Raw genomic sequence first — 25835 nt, 5'->3', positions numbered from 1 at the left:
CCATACATTTAAGTGTGCATTCTTTCACCATACTGGCACACCCAGGCAGCCATCCATACATTTAAGTGTGCACCCTTTCAGCCATCCATACATTTAAGTGTGCACCCTTTCACCATACAGGCACACCCAGGCAGCCACCCGTACATTAAAGTGTGCACCCTTTCACCATACACTTGCACAGGCAGCCACCTATACATTTAAGTGTAAACCCTTTCAACATACACTCACACACATCATGGGGTTGAGGGGAGCCCTAACACTTAAAAAAGAAATTGGGCCTCATTACAACTATGCCGGACTGTAAACAACGGTGCTGGTAAACTCACCAGCACTGTTGTTTCCGGGCCGGCATATTACAGCTCTGTGGGCGGTTTCCGTCCTGCCCGGCAGAACGGCACCCACCCGCATAGTTTTCACAGGAGCATTAACGGTGCTGGTGCTTCTATGGTCCCCATTCCCATAGAGTCCGATAGGACTTTATGAAAATGGGGACTTACCATTTGCCGGCGCCTGACTTCCCAGACCGCCGGGGTTGTAATCCCCCGGTGTTACCGGGAAGTCAGGTGCCGGTAAATCATTACAGGTCTGGCGGCAACCTGCTGGTAGCAATGGCATGGTTGCTGCCAAACCCGTAATGAGGCCCATCGTTTCTTTTTGAAGTCAATCTGACTTCATAAAGAAATTATTTCTGTCACAGAAATAATTTCTTTATAAATGCAGAGTGAATTCAAAAAGAAAAAAAAAGATTTTTTAAAAAATAATATATTTATTTTTTTCTACAAGTGGGGGCCCCGCCCAGGACTTGTGCTGGCGGGGCCCCCCGCACCGCGCGGGCTGCAGGGACCCCTGTTACGCCAGTGCAATATGCCAGCATGTAACAGTTATTCAGCAATACTTTTCCACATTTGTACAGGAAATCTGCTTCTGTCCCTAGCACAAATAATCCAAAGTAACTGTGCAAGGATGATCTCTTCTTAAAGTAACAAGTGCTCTTTGTGCTTTTATTCAACAGAAGGTTCCCAGTATCTCTGGTAATATAAAGTGATGAAATAAACAATGTTCAAAACTGTAAGATTTCCAGGCTAGGGTTATGCGCCTTTCGCTTAATGTTCTTCTCAGTTTCCCTCCTTTTGGGGTTTTGAGCCCCTTTATCTTCTTAGGCAAAGAACAATACATAAGGATATGTTGTTTAGCTTCACAATCCTTTGTCTTGTCAACTTGATACAGTTCGATATGGAATTTAAGAATCCCTTTTCTCAGTTCAGTGGTCCTTAATCCTTTCGGTCTCTCACATGGGTGCGAGTACCAGACTCGCAATATAGCTTAGTTCCCTTTCCCGCCAAGCTGGCATAATCTTGGGAACCGTCTTTCCTTCACGAGGGTCTCAGACTCTCTTTTCCTGCTTTTCATTAGGCAGGTCCCAATCTCGCAATTCGTGATGATATACGTTTGGTTCACTATCCTACCAAACCTATGCAATCTCTGTTTTACTTATTCTTGGAGTATCATAGGTGTTTGGTTCACGCTCCTGCAACACCTAACCCGGCGATCTTGGTTTGTTATATGGGTGTGGGTTCCAGACTCCAGTTTGTCATCAAATCTGTTCTGTTCACTCTCCTGCCTAGCATATTATTCTCTTCTCTTTGGGTGTCATAGGTCCCAATCCCTCTTATAGTTTCTTTTCCTTGTGGGTGTGGGTCCCAGACTCGCAGTTTGTCATAGCTGTTCTGATCATCCTTGCACAGTTACTTTACATTATTAGTGTTAGGGACAGAAGCAGGTTTTGTACACTGCAGTGACAGACTCTTTATTTTCAGACTTCTTGACAATTTCACTAGTTTCCTTTGCGGTAGGGAAACCCCACTTAGTTTTAAGGATAGAGAGCCATTTTTTCAACCTTTTATTGTTTAACAAAGGTTTATAACCAGAAACATGCCATCATTTTGTCCGAGCCTTACACTAGACGTGGCGGGTGGAAAAGAAGAGCAAATTATAAGGACAATGTTTTCTCCTCAATGATTGAAGAGAGAATATGAGAGAGAGGGCGTGGGACAGAGAGATTAGCTTCTGCAAAGGTAGATAATCCCAGGGACAGCCAACTCACGTCCCAGGTCTGGCTGAAAATGCCCCAGTAGGATAGAAAACAAGAGTTAGGGCACAGAACACCTCCCCTTTCCAGGGATGTACGGTCATTGCAGGCCACCTAACTGTGCTCAGGGCAGACTTTACGCAAAAAGCAGAGGGAGACAAAGTCCAGTGCTATGTCTCCTCCGACCTGGTATCCATCTTGTTCTCCATCATCTCGAGTGGCTTCCACAAAAAAGATAGTGTCCAGTGTGATGGTGTCCAGAAGCAATAGACTGGAACAGACCTAATCAAGACCGATTGACCAATGGCAGAAAGTTGTGAGGAAGCAGAACGACAGCCTCTTCAAATAGGTTATAAGGGCAGCTATGTTTGTTTGCACTAGGAAGCGGTAAGGCCCACGAGGCATTGCGAAGATACACAGTATAGAGGGATTTAGAGGACCTGACCAGACGAAGAGAGGACTTGCAAGCCAGAGATAGTAAACGTGACCAAATAAAGCAAGTGTAAAAAACTGTTCCCCGTTAATTAGTCTACCTCGAAAGTATTTATGAAGACTGATGTAATTAAATCGGGGGGTTCATTTTGAGGGATGGGATACTCATGTTTCCCAGCATTGCAATGTAAAAAAAAACTACTCATCAGTTGTAAATCCTAAAACACATTTGTAGAGTTTAACTACGACAGAAGCCAGACTGTCTGACCATGCTTGCACAGTCAGACATCCACAGGAGGGTTACCCGGACTGTTGTAGGCTCTGTGGTTTGTAAGCATGAGCCCTACCTAGCCAGGACCACCTGACATGCAGCACCACCCGTTACCCAGACATTTTCCCCAACCACGCAATGGGGGACCCATCTGCCTGCTTTTGCCAAGATCAGCACAGAGTCCTAGTCTACCATAGCACTCCAGTGTCCTCATACACCCGATAAGGATTCAAAGTGCACACAAAGGTTCAGCAAAGAGGCCAAAAGCCGCGCCACAGTGCGCAAAAGCACAGAAAAACAGGGAAGACTCTAGCAACACAATTCTGCCATTCTTGTTCCATTTTTTGTCCATATCCAAAATCGGTCTGTATTTTACTATTGAGTGTGCTGAATGACCCAGCTTCCTAACGAACGTTTGCAGTAGCAAGTATTTAATGAACGTATTTATTCTTCATGTGTAGGACTCTGTGGACCCCTGAAAAGGGATGACCGATTCCAGTAACTGCTTCCATTGTCACCGAGTAGAAACAGAACCAGAACACATATTGCAAGGTGTACTCTTTCTAGCTATTAGCACTGGCGACTTCATCTCCAGAAGTCCTTCAAGACTCTCCTAAAAAAACTACAATCATCATCTTCTAAGGCGCAGCCTTCTAAATCATTACCAGTAAATGACAAAACAGCAGCAATATCACACATTCGCTCTAATGGAACAATATCCCTTATTGTCACAAGAACTAAAAGACTTGGCAAAGACTTGTGCATAGTATACAAATTGTCAAAGAATGGGGTCATCCCAAGCATCTTTTCTAGATCGTAATGTTAAGCAAAATAGGTAGGAAACAAAGCATGGAATGCGGATGCACATAAACACTTTGACGCATCCCAATGCGGATATAAAATTAGAATGACCATGTTCATAAACCATCATGAGACTATCTCAGTGCTGCTCTATATGGGATAAAAGATTCCCTATGGTACACTATACCGACGTTGCAAGTCAGCGAACGTCAAGGTGACTTGAAATATCCTTTTTATGTATGCAATGGAGGTATTTTATTACCTATAATACATGGCCACACACGGTCATGCCTTTTAATTCCTCCTTTCTTGCTTAATATAATGTAAGAGATCTACCATTTGCTGATCTATATAATGGTTTCATGTTTTTATTTTTTTATCTAGTTACATTAATTACTTTTTAATACAACTCATATAAAGTAAAAAAAGAAGAGAAAAAGAAAAGGGAAAGGAGAAGAAAGTTAGTTCATGTCAATTACAGTAATTATCTGGACAATTTCATTCCATAGCCTAGAAAAATAGATTATGCAACCCTCATGGTTCCCAGACATGAATAGGTCCCAAATCCTGTTGAGGTTTCATCTGGAGGCCATAGGCTAGGATCGCTTTCCGCAGCAGGGCCACCATTGCACCACAATCAAAAAGCAAGTGTTGCACTGTTTCAATGCACGATTCGCCGCAAAACCAGCAGAGTATAAGGCTTCTTTCAAGATTGTTCCAGTGGCCAGTGCATTCACTGCGCTGAATTTAATATGTAAATAGACCCATACCAGGTGGTTTCCGATAAAGTTCTGAATATGGTTTGCTTTTAACTGTCGTTCGAGTACATATGCCAACTACTTTTCCTCCAAAATCATCACACTCAGGAAAATAATTAACTCCCTCTCTCCTCCTCCCCCCTCTCCTGACCCTTCTATCATGTCTGTCTTCTCATCTGTTTCCCCTTCTGATGTCTCCTCCCTTCTATCCAAAGCCCACCCCACATCCACCCCCTCTGACCCTCTCCCCTCTGTTCTCATCCCTAAGATCTACCCTCTTCTTATCCCTTACCTTACCACTTTCTTCAACTCTTGCCTCTCCTCATCTACCTTCCCTTCTGCTTTCAAACATGCAACGATTATTCCTATTCTCAAGAAACCCTCTGCTGATCTACTGCTCACTGCTAACTACAGACCTATTTCTCTTCTGCCTTTTCTTTCTAAACTCCTTGAACGCCTTGTCTACTCTCAACTCTCTTCCTTTGTCTCTTCTTCCTCCCTCCTTCCTCCTTTCCAATCTGGCTTCCGTCCCGAACATTCCACTGAAACGGCCCTCATCTCTATTCTCAACTCCCTCCTCTCGTCATGCAAAGCAATCCTCTATCCTTATTCTCCTTGATCTCTCTGCTGCTTTTGACACTGTTGATCACCCACTCCTGCTCCACACTCTCTCCTCCCTCGGGATCAAAGGCCCTGTCCTAAAATGGCAATCCTCTTACCTTTCCTCTCGTTCCTTTGCTGTCTCATGGGGAGGCCAGACCTCTCCTTCCTTCCCACTTAGTTACGGTGTTCCTCAAGGCTCTGTACTTGGTCCTTTTCTCTTCTCTCTCTACACCTCCCTCTTTGTCCCCGTTATCTCCTCCTTTGGCATCTCCCATCATTTCTATGCCGACGATACTCAACTCTTTCTCTCTTTCTCCTCCTTCACACCTGACCTCCACCTTAAACTCTCCTCTTGTCTCACAGCCATTAATGTCCTCCCGGTTTCTCTCACTTAACACCGATAAAACCGAAGTCCTTTTCTTCCCCTCTAATACTCTTCCTCCTCCCTCTCCTCCCCCTTTCATCCACTTTCCTCCTTCCAATCTCCCTATCTCAACTCATGCTCGCAACCTAGGTGTTCTCTTTGACTCTTCTCTCACCTTCTCGCAACACATTTCACTCACCTCCCGCTCCTGCAGATACCACCTCTACAATATTCGCAAAATCCATCCCTCCCTCACATTCCATGCTACCAAACTCCTAATCTCCTCTCTCATCTTTTCCCGCCTCTTCTATTGCTCCTCTCTAATCTTCGGTCTTCCCTCATCTCAGCTTACCCCTCTCAAATCTATTTACCACTCTGCTATTCGTACCCTCTGTCTCCTTACCTCCCGTGACTCCATCTCCGCTTCGCTCTCTCACCTTGGCTGGCTACCTTTCCACCTACAACTTAAATTCCACTTTCTCTGCCTTGTTTTCAAAACCCTCCATGGTCTTGCGCCTCCCTATCTCTCCTCCCTTCTCCCCTTCTACTCCCCCTCTGGTCCCCTTCGTTCTGCTGACCACTTCCTACTCCCTGTTCCCCCTTCCCCCTGTGCTTCCTCCCGGTTCTGCTCCTTCCAACTTCTTGCTCCTCTGCATTGGAACTCTCTCCCCCTCTCAGTCTGCTCTTCCACTTCTCTCACCTCATTTCGCACTTCCCTTAAATCCCTCCTCCTCCAATCCCCACCTTGAAGCACCCCCTGCCCTCTTTACTCCCCCCCTATTGTTTTTCCCCTCTTTTAATTCTTCTCTCCCTTCTACCTTTACATTCTTCCTCCCCTCCTGTTACATTTATTCAATCATTCCCCTGCCCCTCCGCCAACACTCCTGTTCCCACTCCACTGCCCCCCCTCAGTCAATTGCTCTTTGCACTGTTTTGCTGAATGATTCAAGTTGTAATTTGCTCATAAAGTTATTGTTATTACTCTGTATTTTGTTGTTCCATTGTACAGCGCCTTGGTTTAAAGCGCTCTATAAGTAAATAAATCAATCAATCAATCAGGAAAAAAAAATCACTCCGCAGTTGGTTTAGATGCCAAGTCAACTATCAGCTGATCTCGAATATGAACCTCCAGCAACATAATCCTAGTACTTTTAAAATGGCCAAGTTTCATTTCAATTGGATCCATTTTAAGTTTCCCAAACCACTGCTCAGACAAACGTTTAAGAGCTCCCAGTGATGAGGATTTCATGTATTCAAGTTTAGTATGGGTCACCTCATAGAGCAGACCCATGAGAGTACTACTCGCAGCAAGGGCTAGCTTCCAATAGAATACTAAACTCGACAACATGATACGTTTACTTGGGGGCATTAGGCCAAATACCAGTAATAGCATTACAAATGAAACAAATCGGTAAAGGTAATAACCGTTTGAGGGTCATCGACTCAATTCTGGAGATCGCCTCCATAGAATCAAGAGCCCATGCCTCTGCAGCGTGGCAGATAATAGGTGTGATCTTCATCGAGTATAGGTTGACCACAGATCCCACTGAGTATCCCCCTCCTTTGGAGGCAAGTGCATGTATGGCTCCCAAGGTTTGAGCACACTCAAGTGGGGAATACTCACTAGTTTATCATCGAATATGATACCCAGATAGGTGTATTGATTTATGACTTTGATTGGGGCCCCTTTGAAATTCCAGGCAGCAGATGTCACTTTTTTGTGCAGAGGATTGAACACCATAATATTGGTTTTAGTGGTGTTAATTCTTAAAGGGTTTGCTTCAGAGAAGGAAAGGAGAATGTCTGGTGCAAGTTGTAAGCCACCGGGCGTTAGGTCAAGTATAACAATGTCATCAGCTCAGTCAAACTACTGTACTTTTCGATTACCCAGGCAAGGTGGTAAGCATCTAAAGTTGGTTAGTGCTTGCCCTGTGTCACAAAGATACAGGTTAAATAACAGTGCAGCCAAAGTACAACCCTGTTTGAGGCCCAATTTTGTGTTTATCCAACAAGAGGTGCCACTGTTGCTCTCGAGCCGTACTTTAACTCGTGTCTCCTCATGCAGCTTCATGATCATCTTCAATAAGCCTTTCGGAATCCCCCAATTATACAACTTACCCCATAGTCTTCCACGGTTGACAGTGTCAAAGGCGGCACTATAATCAACAAATGCCACATAAAATGGGCCATCTCTGAATCAGCCAAGCCTGTTGGATTATCGTAGTGAGTGCCAATACATTGACAGATGTTGAGCAGCCATTGCGAAACCCTGTTTGGTCCTATGGTATCATTGCATTCGTCTCCGCCCAAATTATCAGCTTTTCAAGCAGGATCTTTGCAAATACTTTAGAAGGGAATCCAACATAGCCAGGAGTCGATAGTTACCTGGATCAAGGTGAAAGCCCTTCTTTAAAACAGGGACGAAGATACCATCTCGCCATGACCGAGTAAGTGGGTGGTAGCAATGCAGGAAAAGAGTTGGTGTAAGACGTTAGACCACAGTTCAATATCGGTTTTTATCAAAAGATTGCATTGCATGTCGGGGCCCAGAGCCCATGATGAGTTACTCTGACTTATCAGTCTGGACATCTCTTGTTTACCATTACTAAAATGCCAAAAGCCAGACAGCGCTGGAATTATCGGTTGGTCCAACTCGGTGCCTCCGAGCATGTTATTAATGTAAGCAACACAGCCAATCTCAGGCATTGATTGTCGAAGAATTTTGATTATTCTGTTTGTTGACAACTTTCGAGAATTTCCTAGAGTTTGTTTGGACACTCCAGATGAAATTCTTACATTTTTCACATTCCCGTAACAGGCGGTGTTGTCGTAGCCACTTAGTATAATTTGCCCTTATTGTTCCCCAGGCAAGGACATATTCCACATGGTGGGCCTTGTTTGTGGCCAAGCTACGCAGCTCTCTGTGCGTGGCTTTTTTGTTCCTAATTAGTTTGTCATAACAATACTTATGGCTGTTCTCCATGCTAGAGGCCTGTCGTTTTTTACTCAAGATTGTCAAAGCCGGCTCCTTTCAGCTGGACCAGAGAAAAATGTATCATTTGACATCTGATCTTGGTTATCGTTGCTTGGAATAAGAGTTAAAGCCGCCACAAATAATTATGGGGGAGATGATGGTGGTATATTCAAGCCATTCCTCAAACTCTTTAAGGACATCTGCATGTGCTACGGGGTACGGAGGATCATATATTGTGATGATGTAGATTTCTTTCTGCTCAGCAGCATCTATGAGAGATATCTTGTCAACCAGAATATTCGAAGATGGGCAGTGTACTTCTGTGAGCAAGTGTGGATTTGTCATACCAATCAGCAAGCTGCACTTAGGTCTTCCCTTGAGGCCGATTTTTGAATAATGGACCAGGTAGAGGTCGAGGACAACGACAAATGAATCAACAGAGACAAGGACATCCTTTTTTAGGACAGGGTCGCAGTTGCGGAAATTGGGGCTATCAGATACAAACAAGCAGCAGGGCGAGGAATCAGTGGTGATCAACTTGTCCAATTATGTGCTAAGGAAAGAAGAAGAGGAAGTCTTGAACAAAGGTTTACATTTCTTAACCACCAAATTCCATGATCCATTCGAATTTAGATCTGAATTTCATACCTTTATGAGAAAGGTACACCTCAATGAATTCTTTAAGAATGATATGGGGTACGAGAATTCTAATCGAACTGGTTTAAGGAACCAATCCACTTTCAATGCACCCTCCAGTAGCTACACCTCCGAATCCTTAGTGTTTGAGAAACAGGTTTTGAGAGAAGTACAAAAACTTGAGCATCATGGTATTCCTCACCATTCTAATTTTGGTAGCAAACAACAAGCTCTTAATTCAAAATTAGCTAAAACTGAGAATATCATAATAAGACAAGCAGACAAAGGGGGCACGATTGTTCTCCTTAATGTCACGTACTATGTAAAGGAGTGTGAACGCCTCCTTAGCGATATCAGCAGCTTTCGGCCTATCAAAACTGATCCCACTACCAATATGATGAAGGTCATTGAAGAGAAAGTGTCCAGATCTTATGAGGCAGAAATGATAAGCAAGCAAGAATATGAATATCTTACTCGCAAACAAGGGCGAGTACCGTTTTTTTATATCTTACCTAAAGTTCACAAAAGCCTTGTAAATCCTCCTGGGTAGACCTATTGTCTCCGGAGTGAGCTCCATACTGTAACCGTTGTCTAAATTTGTGGATTTCTATTTAAGACCATTTGTCCTGAAAATGAGGAGTTATTTGAGGGCTATGACCGATGCCATCAATAAAATTGAAAATCTACCTTTTCATCATGGCAAATCCCTTTTGATATGTCTTGATATTCAGTCTCTGTATAAGTAATTCCCCAGAGAGCCACTCTTGCAGTGGTAGAGGACATTCTAAGGGATAGAGAAGACAGTCACCCTGTGAGCAATGCCTTCATTTTGTGGTGCGCCGAATTTGCCTTTACCAAAAACTTTTTTCAATTTCAAGGGGCTTTTTTTGAACAAATTGAAGGTACTGCTATGGGCGCGGCCATGGCACCCAATCTTGAAAATTTGTATGTGGAGTACTTTAAAAAGTCAGTCATCTATGCAGATACCAACCCTTACAAAAACACCTTGTGGAATGGCTAAGATACATTGATGATATCTTCATTGTGTGGGAAGGTTCCAGTGAGGATGCCGATCTGTTTGTGGAATGGTTGAACATTCAAAATGTGTTTCTTAAGTTTACCAAGGAGATTAATGCAGGAGAATAATTTTTTGGATATTACTATCTTTGAATATATGGGTAAACTTAAGTTGAAACCATATCATAAGAAGACAGACAAGAACTCGCTTCTCCATTTTTCAAGTCATCATGCTAACCATATCAAAAACAACCTGCCATTTGGCCAGTTCCTTAGATTGAAAAGGAATAGCAGTCGACAAGATTTTAGTGAGACTGCACACAGTTTATCTAAAACTCTTGAGCAAAGGCTATCCATCGAAACTTGTTAGACACTCCCTGAAGAGAGCATATAACAATAATCGTGATGCCTTACTGGAAAAAACTAAAAAGGACAAGAATGAGAACCGAATTGTATTCGTGAATACCTTTTCTAATTTGTCATATAGAATCAAGGGTATTATTAATAAAACATGGAAAAAAGTGTATAACGATACGTCTATACCTTCACCTTTGGTAGCTTTCAAGAAGAGCCAAAATATTAGAGATATGTTGATTTGTAATGGCATATCCATTAAATAAACAGAAGGACCCAGACAAACCACTCATAGGGGATGCCAGCTGTTAAGGGCCATTTTCCTTGTGGACAATGTGTAATGTGTTCTTCTACTCAAGAAATCAAACAAATTACATTGAACACCACCACCACGTGGGTACTCAGTGAAATGACCAATTGTAACACCGAGAATGTGGTCTACATGATTACGTGCCCCTGTGGTCTACAATACATCGGTAAAACCAACAGGAAATGTCGCACTAGGATGATTGAACATCGTAGTTGTATCAAGAACCAGATAATGACAGCCCCCCTAGTCAGACATTTTGTCCAAATGAAACATTCTCATGAAGATTTCAGATGGGTAATTTTGAAAAAAGTACGAGGTAATAGCTGATCAAAAATTGGTGTTATTTGAACAAAAAATGATTTTCAAATGTCAGAGTCATGTACTTGGGTTAAATGAAGAAATTGAATGGAACCATACCCACACTTGAGTTTGTTGATCATATGCGGATGTATTTTTGATACCTATGATATCTTTAGTGTGATAATATGCAGTTTAGATTTACTCTACCATCTTAGACGTGATGTTATATGCACCTGTTCATTACCTGTTTTGTGATTTGTAACACATCTAGTACATCATATTACATTTTGCTGTCATTGATCATATATGTGCAGCCTTATGACCAATAGGTCTGTTTTCCAAAAATGTTAAATCATTAGATGTTGTTTAATGAGGGTGCACATTCCACTCCAGATGTATATCAGTGTGGGAAACAAACATGATACTGAAGCTTTTTTCCGTTCTGATAATAGGCTTTCTTTTTGCCGCTTCCCATGCATTCTAGGACCCATTTTTTTGGTCTGCATCACATTTGAATGGATACATTAATTAGGTATCTCCCCCTTGTTGTTGTGGTGGTCCATTTTGTACGTTTTCTCAAAAATTGAGTGTTTTATTCCTGATGCTATGTTTTGTCCGTGGGTGGAGTATGGCAATAGTTTCACCTATTAAGCGATGGAGTGGAAGAACGTTTCACAGCTCACGCTTTAATTGTTTTGTACGAGGTAGTAGGTAGTCCTCTTTCTTTCTCTATGAACTGGCTCCTTTTTCTACTGCGTTCTTTACGTGACGTCCTGAGATCACAGGCACAGTGTTTTGAGAGACTGTTGGGAGCCTTGCACGTCGCGCCCCCGTTGTTTTTCTGAGAATGGTGTTTCTTCCGTGAAAGGTATGTCCAGCCGTGTGCGTTGGCAATGTGATACTATTCATTTAATGTTCGACGCCTGATTACATCATAGGTGATTGCATCTGTGTGTGTTTACACTTAGCTGCAACTCTACGAGGAACGAAAAATTTAATTCCGCAACCGACCGTGTGATGAAGGTTTACATTGTGAAGCCTACTGTGGAGGTATTGTATTTTATATTCTACACGTGTTTTATACTTATACACGTGGCTCACATTGTCAAGCGCTAGGGTGTTTGCACTAACTTGTGGGGTCAGTACGGAAGAGTGATACAAGAAGGGTGACTTCACGAGGTGGAGGTGACTACGTTGCATGTTTTATATTTAGGATTGGCATCTGGCCACATATCGTCCTTAATTGTTTGTGTACTATCTAAGGAACTAGCTGGTATGAGATGATTATGTTTAAGTCTTATGAATATGACACTGAATAGTGTGTGCCCCCTCTCATTTTGCCACACTTTCTTTGTTTTCCACTTTCCCCACAATTGATTTAGTGGGCTCTGTTTTGCTTGTAGGTCTATTTGAGATTTCCGGCTACTTTTGAGCCTTTTCTGAATTAATGCAAGATTGACAGAGGAATTTTGGAGCTAGTATTGGTACATTGCTTTATATATGTGATGGTCAAGGTAGTGATTCTACCTTTGGACTTGGTCCAGTGGCCCTGATGTGTTGGGGAGGCCTTGGATACATTGTTAGTAATGTCACGTTTTGGGCATTGGTCAGAGTACACATAAAAAACTGGGTATAGGTGTGCTCTAAAGGTCTCTTATGCGTTTCATTTTTAGGAGCAATTTTTTGCTTCATGTTATGGAATATATACCAACATGTGGCCCTGGAATGCATGGTGTTTAATAGGAATATAGTCTTCGACCCTGAAGAAAGTTCATGCAATTACAGCCTGGAAGAACTGAAACATGTAGGGATTGTTTTATGTCATTTGAGTGATATACTCGATGAGCTTATTTATTGTACTATGTCATTTGGGTGTTTTTTCTGTTGTTCAATATTTGAGTGTAGTCACCTTTTTTTGTATTAGTTGTGTTTTTTTTGTTTTTTGTTGTTCATCATGTATGTAATGTTTAAGTCTAAAACATTTTATGAAAATAATTTCTTAATGAGTAACTTTCTATTAACTACTGTTTTATAAAAATCTTTTTTGGTAACATTGGACCAATACTGAGTCTATTTTTTCAAAGACCATCAGTTTAAAGAGTCCTTTCTCTCGCTAACCCAGTGTAGTATACATCAGCAAATTTAGTATACATAGAACCAGGTAGGAATTCCCTTTCTGCTCTTATATACATATATGTTTGGTCTCCCTCTGACCGAGCTAGAGAGGGTTTATTGTGTGTTAGAGGTTATCGGCCTTCAATAAAGTTATTTAATAATGGACCAGCCATCCACAATTAATAAGTCAACCATCCATGTCTCCTGCAGTGCTATTAGATGAAACCCATCGATGTGATCAAATAGACCACGATAGTGCAAATGGGAGTGGCCTCTGGTGTTCCACCGTAGAACACAAAAGATGTTATTAGGGACATTGCTGGTACCGCTGTTGTATCAGACTAGCAAGCCATTCCCAGTGGGCTGTATCATTACCAGGACCATGAGCAACTCCTGCCCCCCCCGCTCCTCTTTGCCCTAAAAGGATTTAATGTCCAAGTCCATGCCATTCAGCCCATTATGTCTTATAGCAAATACAAGCTTGGAGGTCACCCATTCAAAGAAACTTTCAATACAGTTAAAGAATAAGGTTTATCAAATTAAAAAGGTAGGCTGACCTGGCATTTATTTTAACACACGTGCGGCAGGGCATTTTGTTCGCCCCCCAATTAACCATACCAACCAGAGCCATCCTGTCAGGACTAGTCAGTTCAAATCTCAGTAATCTAACTCTTTGGAGAAGAGGGAGTATCTTAATGTTGGCCATATTCCACATACTCACTTATGGAAAATGATGGAGCACCATTTGGAAACTTGAGCAAGGACCTATAAAAGGCTATCTCAGAAGTTTCCAGTAGAAATATGTGAGCTGTGACGAATTGAGAGTATTCGTTCCTTCTTACCAAGGAGGACCAACCCCCTTTGAGGCTAGGGGCGTGAGCCTGCTCTGCAAGAGCCTTCCTAGGGTACAAGGACCGTAATTCCAAAAGGGAACTCCCTATGCAAGCCACGTTATATGCATATTTGGGACTTCCTTCAGTAACGGCAAAACATACCCTCCTTTTGTTTGGCTCTAGGCAATGCTAGATCAACCACGACGCCTGAAGGAAAAGGGAATACCCCTTTAAGAACGAACTTGCATGCCAGCAGGACGAGTGGAACAGAAGAGAGGAGAGAGAGTTATATTCTGGGGAAGCCCTCTGACAAAGCTACATCAGTTTGAGAAGCGGAGATCACTGGACCGAGACGCTGAAGCCGAAAACCTCTGAACAGCCAAAGAGCTGCTGTTAGGACAAAGTGTGGAGGACATTCCAACGTAGTGGCGTGACCACAAAAGCACAGTGATGGGGCTGCGGCCAGTCCAGCAACACTGACACCCGTAGAGATGGGAGACCAGAAACAACCTGTTGGCAAACCCTCAGAGCACGACAAGCCACAAAAGCTCTAGGAGTGGAGCAGTTGTAAAGTCTGGCGTGCAGGGAGGACCAACCAGAGCAGGAGACCTGTTCGAGCACCAAACCCCGAAACGCCACCCGTGAGGAACGAATGTACTGGGGCGGAACAAGGCAGGGCAGGGGAGTGTAAAGGAGCGGTAGGGGCACTCTTAGCAGCTAACCCTATTATCAGAAAGAGGGTACTTGGGCCCCAACAAAACCCTGCTGCAAGAATGGAAGACTCAAACCATAGGGCAATGTTTACTGTCTTTATTATCAATCAAACAGGGATCGCAATTGAACAGCACAGAATTTCCAAAGGCTTTCGTCCTCTAAACGTGGGTCACCCCATTTTAACTGTAAATGAGGTCACAAAAACAGCTTGCATTCCAAAAAACATAAGGGAAGGGAATTGGTCAGCTCAGGAAAGCTATATATGTAATACATAGGGTTAGTATAACCATTGGATAGTCATATCTGGTGCTCCTCCTAGGACCACCTGTAAATTTAACAAATACAAAGTTGCAGGTTAGCAGGAAAGTAATTGGCGACAGCAACAGTGTGCCTTAACGTGAAAGGTAGCTAAGGATTGGGCAGAACAGATGTTCCGAGTCTTGGGACCATGGACAGCTACCAGGCTGAGTGAAACATTTCAAGGCAATAGAAACAATCACTCAGGTGCTTTGTGATCCCAACAAGTTGCCATCTCTGATCGCCTAGGCCCGAGACAGTCAGCTTTCAACCTGCAAAGTAATTGTATGTTTCCAACTCTGGTTCGATGGGAACAACTTTCCTCCATTTACCTTGAATGAATAGGCTATGTACTGTTCTTTCAGATCACGTGTCTAGGGACCACGAAATGGAGCTCTCTTCTGTCTGTAATTATGAGGATTTTAGCTTGTATTCTTGCAGGTGCTTTATTGTCTTGGTAAACTGGAAACTTTCTGTCTCTGCTTGTCCAAAGCAAGGCTGTGCACAGTGACTGCGCTGGAAGCTTTGTCTGTCTGCCCCTATCTGTATTCTAAGGTTTCACTTTGTTTTTCCCGTTCACTTCAATGCACCTATGGCTTCCATCTTTGTTCTTATGGCTGTCCATATTAGTCACAAATTAAGCATGAGCAAGCTATATATTTGTAGTCTTAGGTGTCTTGCTGTTTCTTCGTAGCTGAAGTTTTACTGATGTAAGTGTGTCAGTCCTTCAACTACTATGAGTCATAAGCATTTGATTCGTGTCTATCAGCAATACATTAAAGTGTTTGTGTAGCTTCATGCATGGATGCCTATATGCTGCATGTCCAACGCAGTTATGTCGTAATGCCAGTGATGACCGTGATGAAATAATCAGCTCAGTCGGGTCTGTAGTCCGTCAACTTACTCGATCGATGACAACTGCATCCTCTTCCATGTCGTCAATTGGGTACGGTTTGAATGGCTGTCCGAGTGAATAAAGCTTCTCACATCTGAGATACATCAATGATGGCGAGGAAGGGCCACAAGTGATGTGCATCTCATATTTCTCTGCCTTCGGGCTGCAAGTCAGGTGGGGGTCACAAGTGCCACATTTGGGTCTCCCTCTTCTGGAGCCAGCCGGGGGAACATATCTTAAGGAAAGTAACTTGTGAAAACTAGGATATTGATATTAGGACACTGAAAAAGCAGACATTTATATCCCAAGGAGACAAGGAAAGCGAGTGGTGATATTAAGCATGAGGCTTTGAGAAGGCCGGATAGAGTATCCTATGAAGAATGGAAAAAGTGGCCAAAGTTAAATGTAAAAGAGTGGTGGAATTAATTAAAGACTTTGAGAAACAGAGATCCCAGAAGTGGTGGTGTTTCACCCATGGTAAAGATATAGCAAAGACCAAAACCATCCAGTGGAAAGATAGTGAAATACTTAAAGTCAGAGGAAGGACTGTAAGAGACTATCTTAAGAAAACCGCAGAGGAAGGTATTGAGAATACCGATAAGCAGTATACCATCAGGAAAACCAACCTTATGAGTAGTTGGCAGGAGCTCATAAAATCAGACACTGAGAACTGGAAGAGACCATCGTAATGAATTTATTTCTAGAGGATGACCTTTTTTCATCTGATACACATATTAACTAAGTAAAGCCTCAAGACCGACAGTGAAGGGAAGCAGCCGAGAGAGAAATTCTTTTAGCTAACTTTAGTTATTAGGTTTAATGGTAGGGTCAGGGAGATTAGGTTTTGGATAGAGGACATTTTTTATAGCCATAGGGTAAGAAAGGCATTTTCTTTATTATTTTGAATAAACCTGATAGAAATGTTTAATTAATGCCAGCCTCCTCTTTCCAACTCACCACAGAACATAGCACTAGATTTCAGAGCCATATATTGCCAAAGAGACTGCTCAAAGGCAGGAAACTTCACAGCCTGGAGCAATAATTGACCACCAATCTTTTGGTTATTACACAAGATTTCTGCACAGTTTTGCTCAATAGCGCTGATCCATTTAGCAATTTAGGGTTTCTGTTATAGGCACCCCTAATTAGCAAAATATTCTTTGTCTTTCCAAAACATTCTGGTCAATAAAAGCAGAAATCACCTTAGATATATCAAACTTTAGAATCACATCACTGTGGAGGCAGTACCTCAAGGTGCGGGATAACTTTTTTCATTGTGTTTTTAATAAGAAAAACACCATTGGAAAATAGCCAAACAGGGTGTCACGGACACCCACCTTGGGTGCATCTGCCTGTCAAGCTATTAAGAGGCTACTTGGATTGTTTATGCATATACCTAACAAGGTTGGAGCTACACCACTCACAGTTTCAGAAGATTCTCTGGCTTCACCTGTTAGATGAAGTCTGATTCATGCAGTATTGTGTGAATGGAATTCCCTGATCAGATCTACTCATCATGGATAATAATCCAGTGTAAAAAGCAAGTGTCATGGGTACTGTGACCTCCTGAGTCAAACACTGCTTCCGGCCTATAAAGACCAAAACAGGGAATGCCATGAAACAATGATGTGGATAATCCAACACTGGTCCATATTACAAAGAGTGGTTAAACTTAGGTAAGGCTCTTTGGGCGTTGTATAACTTCTTCGGAGCCTACTGGCAATTCATCCGCTCCCCTGTTGCTACACTTGTCCTAGTATCTCCTCCTATCCCCACATGTATTGCGAAAACGTGCAGCATGCTCTACGAAACAATAGGGTGATCGAGGCATGTGATTGTTCATCTTCACAATTTTTTAGAACGTTGTGTTTTTGGGTCCATATATCCTTTGGTATTGTAAGACTTAAGATCCAACAATTTATTGCCTCTATGATGTTGCAAGGTTCATCAATCGAATGGCTCCAGTATTAAGTCACTTTTGAGTAAAGAATTACAAACTCCCTTTCACCAGTACCATGGTGCTCATAGAAGTAGAATGGGGTCAGGAAAAGATTAGCAAATATCAGAAAAAAAAGAATTAAAACAAATTTACAAAAAGAAGTAACAGAGGGAGGGGAAGTGATTTGAGGGATCTACCTATGTGCAAGAAAGGGGTAAAACCTTTCAACAAAAAGACATAGCCATTTTGGCCAATTCGTCAAACGCAGAAATATGAAGTCAAGGCATACCACATCATGATGCAAAAACAAGTACATTTAATGCCACCATACCCTGGGGCGGGTGGGGGTCTGTACAGACAAAGTTAGAGCGGGTAAACGTTAACAAATACAATGAAAGAAATGTACTATACCTTCAGAAGGAATTGCAGCAGGGCAGACTTCTTTAATGAGATCGCCGAGTGTGAGCTGTTGTCCATCTGATGCAACTGGCCGAAATAATTTCTGAATGAAAGGTCGGTCACTCGTAGCTTGCTGTTCAAGAACACAAAAAGTGTTAAATAAACTTACAACCTATCTCTAAATACACATGATGGCTCATCCCTCCGCATTTTCCTTGTACCAGTAACTTTTCTATCAGCAATGTCAAAGGGGAAAACCAGGCATGCAATTCTTTTTAATTTGACAATCTGATGGACATCATAGTGGAACAAAGCGTACCACAGCAACACGATTCTGCAAGAAAGTCCACAAAAGGTTAGAATGCCATTAAACGTTCAGATTCTGTTCCATTGATAAAGGACAAGGCCATACTGTGTGAATAATATTTAACCAAGGCACTGAATATTTAGGGAACATCAAGATTGATGATAAATTCATTTATAAGCGTAGCAAACAGGTTATATTACAATATCGGGCAGTGCCTATTTTGCAAATGGTGTCAATCACGATTTCAGTCCCACCAGAAAAGAAATAAGACAAGATGCAAATGTGGAGAGTTCAGATTGAACCGAGGAGACTTGTTTTTTGTTAAACAAAGTATTTATGAAAGAAACTTATAGTTAAGAAAGAACCAGTGTATAAAGTAGATTTATTTAAAGTCTTTTGTCTCCTCTTCTTCCTTCCCAGGGCCCCCCTTCCTCTTTATTTTAACCCTTTAATGCCTCTCCAGTAGATGTTGTTGGTCATTCAGATTCAGGAAAACGTTTCTCTAACGCTGTAATAACATGGTACATCTACATTCTCCACATAAAAATGTCATGAGACAAGGATACCATGCTCAGCTTTATTGAGGGTGGCCTTTGTGATACCTTGTCAGTTTTAGGATTCCTATATCTATAGCAAAAGACTCGGAGACAAGCATGTCTCCCTATGGTGCAGCAAGCAAGGAAACCATGTCTATGCAAAGCCTTCATGACTAGTGAAATTAAACTAAAAAGTAATGCATGGAACTTTTTGAATTAATCAAAACCAGCAGCACTGCTCTGGAAATATTCCATGGCAGCATGTGTAACCCATTTACACCACTGGGAAACAAGCTGTAGGGGTTTCAGTTTGTCTCCTTAAGTGAGAGGGTGGTATGCCTAGACGAGAATCCCTTACTCTGTGCCATTGAGTACCCAACTGCATCTCACGAACGACATAAAACCAAGTTAAAACATGTCTGGGCATTCTTGCACTCCTACGCCAAGGAGATGTGGCGTAGCATTTCGGGCTAGACTGTTCCCATTATTGGGAGAACCAAGTTGAATATGCAGTCTGATGGATCTGGATCTTCACTAGCATGTGCTAGGCCCTACCCATAATCTAGGGAATACTCCTGACATAGTGCTGGCTAATAAAACTTTACTTGCCTTTCAATCGGCTGAGCCAATTCTTTGGACAGATCACTATTTAGTGACCTGCTCACTTTTGCCATTTCAACAGCAGCCTAAAATGCTTCCGGCTAGAGTTTGGCAACGGGCTTGGCGCCTGGATAATCTTCAAAACGCTAGCATCATCCATTAAAACGAAATGTGCAGCGGCTTCAGCCTCCTCATTGTCACTTCTGGCCACTTCTATTTTAGCAGCAGCCGATGAAGTAGCCCCGATGCGGCTTATACAAATTTGCAGGCTTCCTTCTGAACCATGGTTTTCAGAAGAACTGAAGTTGGCTAGACTGCAGCTTAGACAAGCCGAACGCAAATGGTGCTGTAATTATGACCCACAGCCGAGGTGCATGTATAAAGCCATCTCCACGGCCTATTCTGCTGTGATTATTGCAGCAAAAAAAAATCTCACTTTGCCCTGAGAACTGAAACATACTTGGGTCAAACCAAAACCCTTTTTTCCGTGGTCAAGTCTCTATCTTCCTCAGCTAACTGTCTACCCACGGTTAAGCCAACTCAGGAGTTGTGAGACTCTTATCTCAGTTTTTCATTAGGAAAATTGAGAATATCCGCATGGATATTTCTGTGAACACTCTTCCAGTTACTAATGCCCCGATGCCTGGCAACTTTTCCTCAGATACAGCTATTGATACCTCACAACCACGATGGTCCTCCTTCCCTCTCTTCACTGAAGAGTCAGTCCTTAAGGCCCTTCTCCAGATTAAATCTAGTGCACCCTCTGATGTGGTGCTATTAAGGTGATTACGGAGGCTGTTAATGCCTACTGCCAAACAGGGTTTATTCCACCTGAGTTAAAGGCTGCAACAGTTATTCCACTTCTAAACAAGCCTTCCCTGGATTCTTCCATACCAGATAATTTCCAGCCAATTTCTCTTTTACCTGCTCTTATGAAACTCCTTGAATCACTGGTGTCTCCTCTTCTGTCTTCTTTTCTCGAGTTTTCCGACTGTCTTGACCCAGCCCAGTCTGGTTTTAAGCCAGGCAGGGGTACGGAGAGCGCCCTAGTTTCTGTAAAGGATGACATGGCCAGGTTGGTGGATGCGGGAGGTGTCGGAGCCCTGATATTAGAACTGTCAGTGGCCTTCGACACGGTTCACCATCCTACCCTGCTATCCTGCCTGGTTCAAATTGGCATATCCGGTCAAGTCCTGGCTTGGTTCTCTTCCTTTCTTAAAGACAGATCTTAATCCCTTCTGCTTTCTTCTTTTTTCTAAAGCTTCCTATCTCACTTATGGTGTACCTCAGGGATCCGCTTTGTCACCCATTCTCTTTAACATATACATTTGGGCCTTAGTGTGCGCCTGATTCGCTTCTTCAGCTTCAGGTGCTAGTCGTATGCTGACGACACCCAGATCCTGATCTGGTTAGATCTCGATCAGACTGAAGTGTCGTCTTGCCTTCATAAGTGCCTGACGGCCGTGGGGGAGTGGATGGGCCTTAATTGGCTAATGTTGAATGGGGACAAAACTGAGGTTCTGGTGGTGGGCTTTCCTTCTGATCCTTCACTTTTGGATTTTGACCTTTTGGCCTTTCTCCTCTTCCGGTGCCTGCTGTGAAGGTAAATAATCTGGGAGTCATTATGACAGCCACTCTATCGAAGGAAGCCCTGATCTCATCTGTTTGCCAGACTGGGTTCTTTCACCTGAAAATCCTTAGACAAGTACTACATCTTATACCACCTCCCTTGCGGCCACTGGTGGTGTCTGCTATTGTATCTAGTCGATTGGATTATTGTAATTTAATTTATCTTGCTCAGCCTAAGGCACTGATCCTCCGACTGCAGCGTCTCCAGAGCTTTGCAGCTCGGGTAGCGTCGGGGGCACCGTATTGTGTTCATATTTCCCCAGTCCTCCGTCGTCTCCATTGGCTACCAGTAGCCCAACGTACTGATTGTAAAGCACTCTGTATGGTGCATCGAGCGCTCCATGGGCAGGGAGCGGAGTACTTGCGCTGCAAATTTTCTCGCTATCTCCCCACCCACTCTTTGAGATCTGAGTCGGCTGGTTTGCTTTGTGTACCATCATTTCGTCGCTCTCGATCGGCTGGACGGGCCTTCTCTGTTACAGCAGCACAGCTATCGAACAAGCTGCCAGTCGAACTGAAAGATCTATAACCATCTGGCCTTTAGGAAAGATTTAAAAACACCTTTTTTAACTATGGTGATTAATGTGTTCTGCGTTCTTAGGCTGTGATCAGGGTCCTCCTTTCCTCTCTAGCGCCATGATGATCTAGGGCAAATGCACGCTTTATAAGTAATCTTAACATAACTTAACATAACATAACATTAATGGCAGAGATGGGCAAAAAAACAATGGCATGAAAGGATGCCCAGAGTAATGCCGGTGGTCATGATAAATCAAAACCCCAATCTATACATTTTTTATATTAGTTTGTCTCCATGATACAATCTGAAGTGTAAATACTGTGATGGAAGAAATTTAAACGATACATTTGTGAAAAAAATGCAATTTGAGGCAATATTATCTTCTAGACCTGAAATAGTGTACATCGCAGGAAGCAGTTACTCTGCATCATATCATTAATACGAGTGAATTTCATAGTCGTGAAACAACAAATGCACAAGATTCATGTATTTGAAAAGATCATAATACTGCTGTTGCAGGATTAACACATTCAAACGCCACTCCTGACTATATAAAAGATCATAAAACCGTGTTCTCGTGTGAGAAGCGGCAACGTTGAGGATGGCATGGAGGACGGTTGTCATCGCACAGTGAGCAGAGCGGCAGGGACATAGAAACTCTGGCCTAAGCCCATTTATGGAGAGCTGTGTAGGGACACAAGATCAGGGTGGAGTTGGCAGAGCACGACACTGAGATACAGGAGCGACAGAAGAGCTGGTGGCGAGTGCCTTGTCCGTGTGCTTTTTCCTTGCCTGTGCAGAGTTGAACTGTGGAGAAGGGCAGACGGTATCCAATGGTTACTGATGTTCCATACTGCTGCGACCAGCACCCTCAACCCTATGGTCATTCTGCTCCTGTGGATCCCCAAATGATTCAAACTCACAGCAGTGTCCACATTTGATTGCGGTTCTTTATGTTGGCCGTGCCTACTGCACATTTTTCTTTGTCGGGTGATCACATGCTCTTCACATAATCAAATCGAAAAGAAAATCAATATTCCAAGGTTGATTATTAAGCAGTACAAAGCTACTTGGTATAAGCTGGCTGAAAGTCAGGTGGATAATGCACACTAGTATGAGGTAACTCAGCCAGGAAGAGGAATTAAACAAATATTTGATATTGAGAACAAAGGGTTGGTAGCAGAAACTCTCTGCAAGGAAGGACACAGAAAAAAGCCAGATGGAGAAGTACCACTAGGATATGTTGGCAGACAAAAGCACTAGCGATAGTCCAGCTTGGCACTTGTCAGGAGTGTCAGATCCAGTGTCCAATGCATTCGAGAGGCCGCCCTGGAGAAGATATGGCTATGATGGGAACATTTATGCAGTTAAAGAGCACTGTCCTTTGAGTGCATTCAGCAGAAGCCCAAATGTAGGGGAGTGCAGGGGTATTGGGGAGAGAGATTACACTGAGTTGGTTAAAAATAGGCCTTTGAAGAGATTGGGAAAATAAAAGGGGAGAAGAGACAGGACGGTAATCGGAACAAAATGGGGCAAGTGAGCAGATTTAGTATGATAATTGTTGGAGCTGCTTTGCATCAAACAGAGTACATAAATGCCAATAAGTAGGAATTGCTGAAATGTAAAAAATATTTTGCTTTCAAGATGCATCGTCAGTGCACCCGATAGGAAGAAAAATACTCGCACTTCAAAATCCTATGTTTGAAAGTTGGGAGTAAAATGATCGTTTTGGGGGTAAAAGCATAAGTCATTTCCAATGGGAGTATTTTATAAATGAGTACAAACAGAAATGTGTTTGTGATAAAAACCTCTTTGGACCAAGTTATTCATACACATTAAAAGATACAGCTGGCCTCTTCCATAATTATAGTACTTTCTTCCTGTGGTACTACATTAACTACTGGTCCAAACACACCCATGGGTCTGTTTGGGCGACAGCAGGGGCACAAGCTCCTATGTCTTGATTTCCCATTTTTGATTGGGAGTATTTGTACTTCCTATTTTCATTTTTTGGGAGCATATGCCTATTTTTAGGGCATAAAAGTGGGCAATACACCCCTTATCTATAAAGGCTGTGCAACTACACGTTTCTACTTATGCTGACGACAATGAATCGACTGGCCTTATATATACCCTAAACCAACAGGAAGGTGGCATAAAGAGTACTTGTTATTTGGTTCGTCTTTGCAGGCAATTCAGCTTCCATAAACTGTTAATGACCAACACAAATAATTTAGGAATGATGTTACCTCTGCTACTGACGGAATATCCATTCACAATTTAGTGAAATACAGCTTAAACTGGATCTATAATGTCATGACAAAAACAAAGGTTGTCTTACATTGACATCAATAGCTCCTTCAGTCCTTCAATGAAGGAATCTAACCCAGATTTCACCTCATGCCCTTTTCACCTCGCAAATAAATTGCCCGCAAGAGCCAAACATCAATCATAAATAGGTTGCAAAAAGTAACTATCACTCAACCCTGAAAATACAAACAGCACACACTCGAGCAATCAAAAACAGCTGTTGCCAATTAGTCAAGATGGCGGACAATTGGAGACTATTAAACTCTTTCACCAGTGTTTTAACACTCGCCCCTTCCAAAACCCACAGCAAGCAAACGAATAGACGAAAATGATTGCAGAACAACTGCATGCGGTTCCATGCACTGCGCTACAGGATGTCGCATGTGACAATGCATTCATTTTTTTGTTACATGTTGGCGTGAGGCAGCTTTAGGGTTTAGCAATAATGTCATAGGATAATGTCTTGCCCTAAAAGTCGAATCTGGGTTCTAGCTCTACGAGCTACTTTTTAAGACTGGGCAAGGGTACGCAGCGGAGGGGATGCATGCTATACCTATTTCAGTAACACTTTTCTCCATTTTCCACCATCTGCATTATCAGAAAAATGCAGAAACCGCGCAAGCAGCCCTTGAGATGCAGCCCCATGACATCCGAGCAATAGAAACATACAGGTACAGTGACCATATATTTAGCGCACCACACACATTGAATGGCCCCCTAGTCCTTAAATAGCAGGGTTGGATCGTACCATGCCATCACTGCGAACGAAAATATGCAGAATACAAAAAAGTCGCATTTCGAAATGCACATTTCCCCGCCATTATATGGGCGGAGGGTGAGGAGGTTTATACAAAATATAAAGTGAGTATGAGGGGCGGTCTCCCCTTATATTTATATATGCCGGGTCTTCCCCGGAATATACTTGCAGAGAAATGTTGGGGGAAAAAAAAAATTGGCCATTTTCGTTTTCGGCATTAAAAATGTGCAGTGATCACTCAGCTCAAAGCTGGTGGCACTGCAAGAGTCGGAGCTTTGAGATGCAGATCTGCACACCCATCCCACTGCAGCGGAAGCTCATCCCGCAGGGATGCTATTGTGCCATAAATGTGCACTCGAATAAAATCAAAAAAGGATAATTAATGGCTGTTAGAATGTTTGCAAGTGTTGTGCCTAGATAGCTAAAAGGTACACATGCCTTCTGCAGTGAGCACTGGAAACGCATGTTTGTGTTTTCTGTGGACAATCCACATTAATATCGCTGATTTGCCATTGTATTTGAAAAGGAGTGGTAACTTCGAGTTTGGGTTATTAGGGGCGCTTGTGCCATCTATAAACCGAAAACTATTGCATTAAAGTACAGATAGGGAGAAATTGCATTTGAGGAGGGTCACAAAGCTTGTGGTTTGGTTATTTCCCACCCATTGACTGCCCCATGCCATGAGAATCCCTATGGCATTCCCATCGAGTTCTTGCCACTCCCCGCCCAAAACACCTGCCCACGGGAACTCTCTCAGCTCACTTTAATCAAGCCTTACAATCAAACTTTGCACTCAAAGTGCCTGCCAGTGATTTTTCATAGCGGTCTTCTGAGGGTTCACTATTTAATTGTTGTACAGTACGGGTGTAATCAAATGTCTTAACCCGGTCTACCTTCAGCCACTCAATTTATAGGCACTATGTGTGTCCTTCACTGAAGTCCTGTTAAAAAAAAGCTTTGGCAAAGCCAACAGTTTTGGCTTGTGTATAAGTAATAGGCATTTCCCAGGCGCTGCTATTAGATGCCATGGTATTCGCACGATTTTGTACCTGCTACCATCAATGGCCAGTTAATA

General features: G+C 42.7%; 1 protein-coding gene across 2 annotated transcripts in view; it reads right to left on the bottom strand.

Moving 5' to 3' along the window:
- The window catches only part of ATG5 (autophagy related 5), a 1002579-nt gene that overhangs the window by 253644 nt on the left and 723100 nt on the right, over window positions 1-25835 (bottom strand). For both annotated transcript variants that reach the window (XM_069606579.1, XM_069606580.1), the window contains exon 7: window positions 18114-18234. In XM_069606579.1, the coding sequence (XP_069462680.1) occupies window positions 18114-18234 (121 nt within the window). The remainder of the gene's footprint in view (window positions 1-18113; window positions 18235-25835) is intronic.

This window comes from Ambystoma mexicanum, chromosome 4p (genome assembly GCF_040938575.1).
Source record: "Ambystoma mexicanum isolate Mex_15411 chromosome 4p, UKY_AmexF1_1, whole genome shotgun sequence".
Taxonomy (NCBI): domain Eukaryota; kingdom Metazoa; phylum Chordata; class Amphibia; order Caudata; family Ambystomatidae; genus Ambystoma; species Ambystoma mexicanum.
This window is presented reverse-complemented; position numbering and strand designations above follow the sequence as displayed.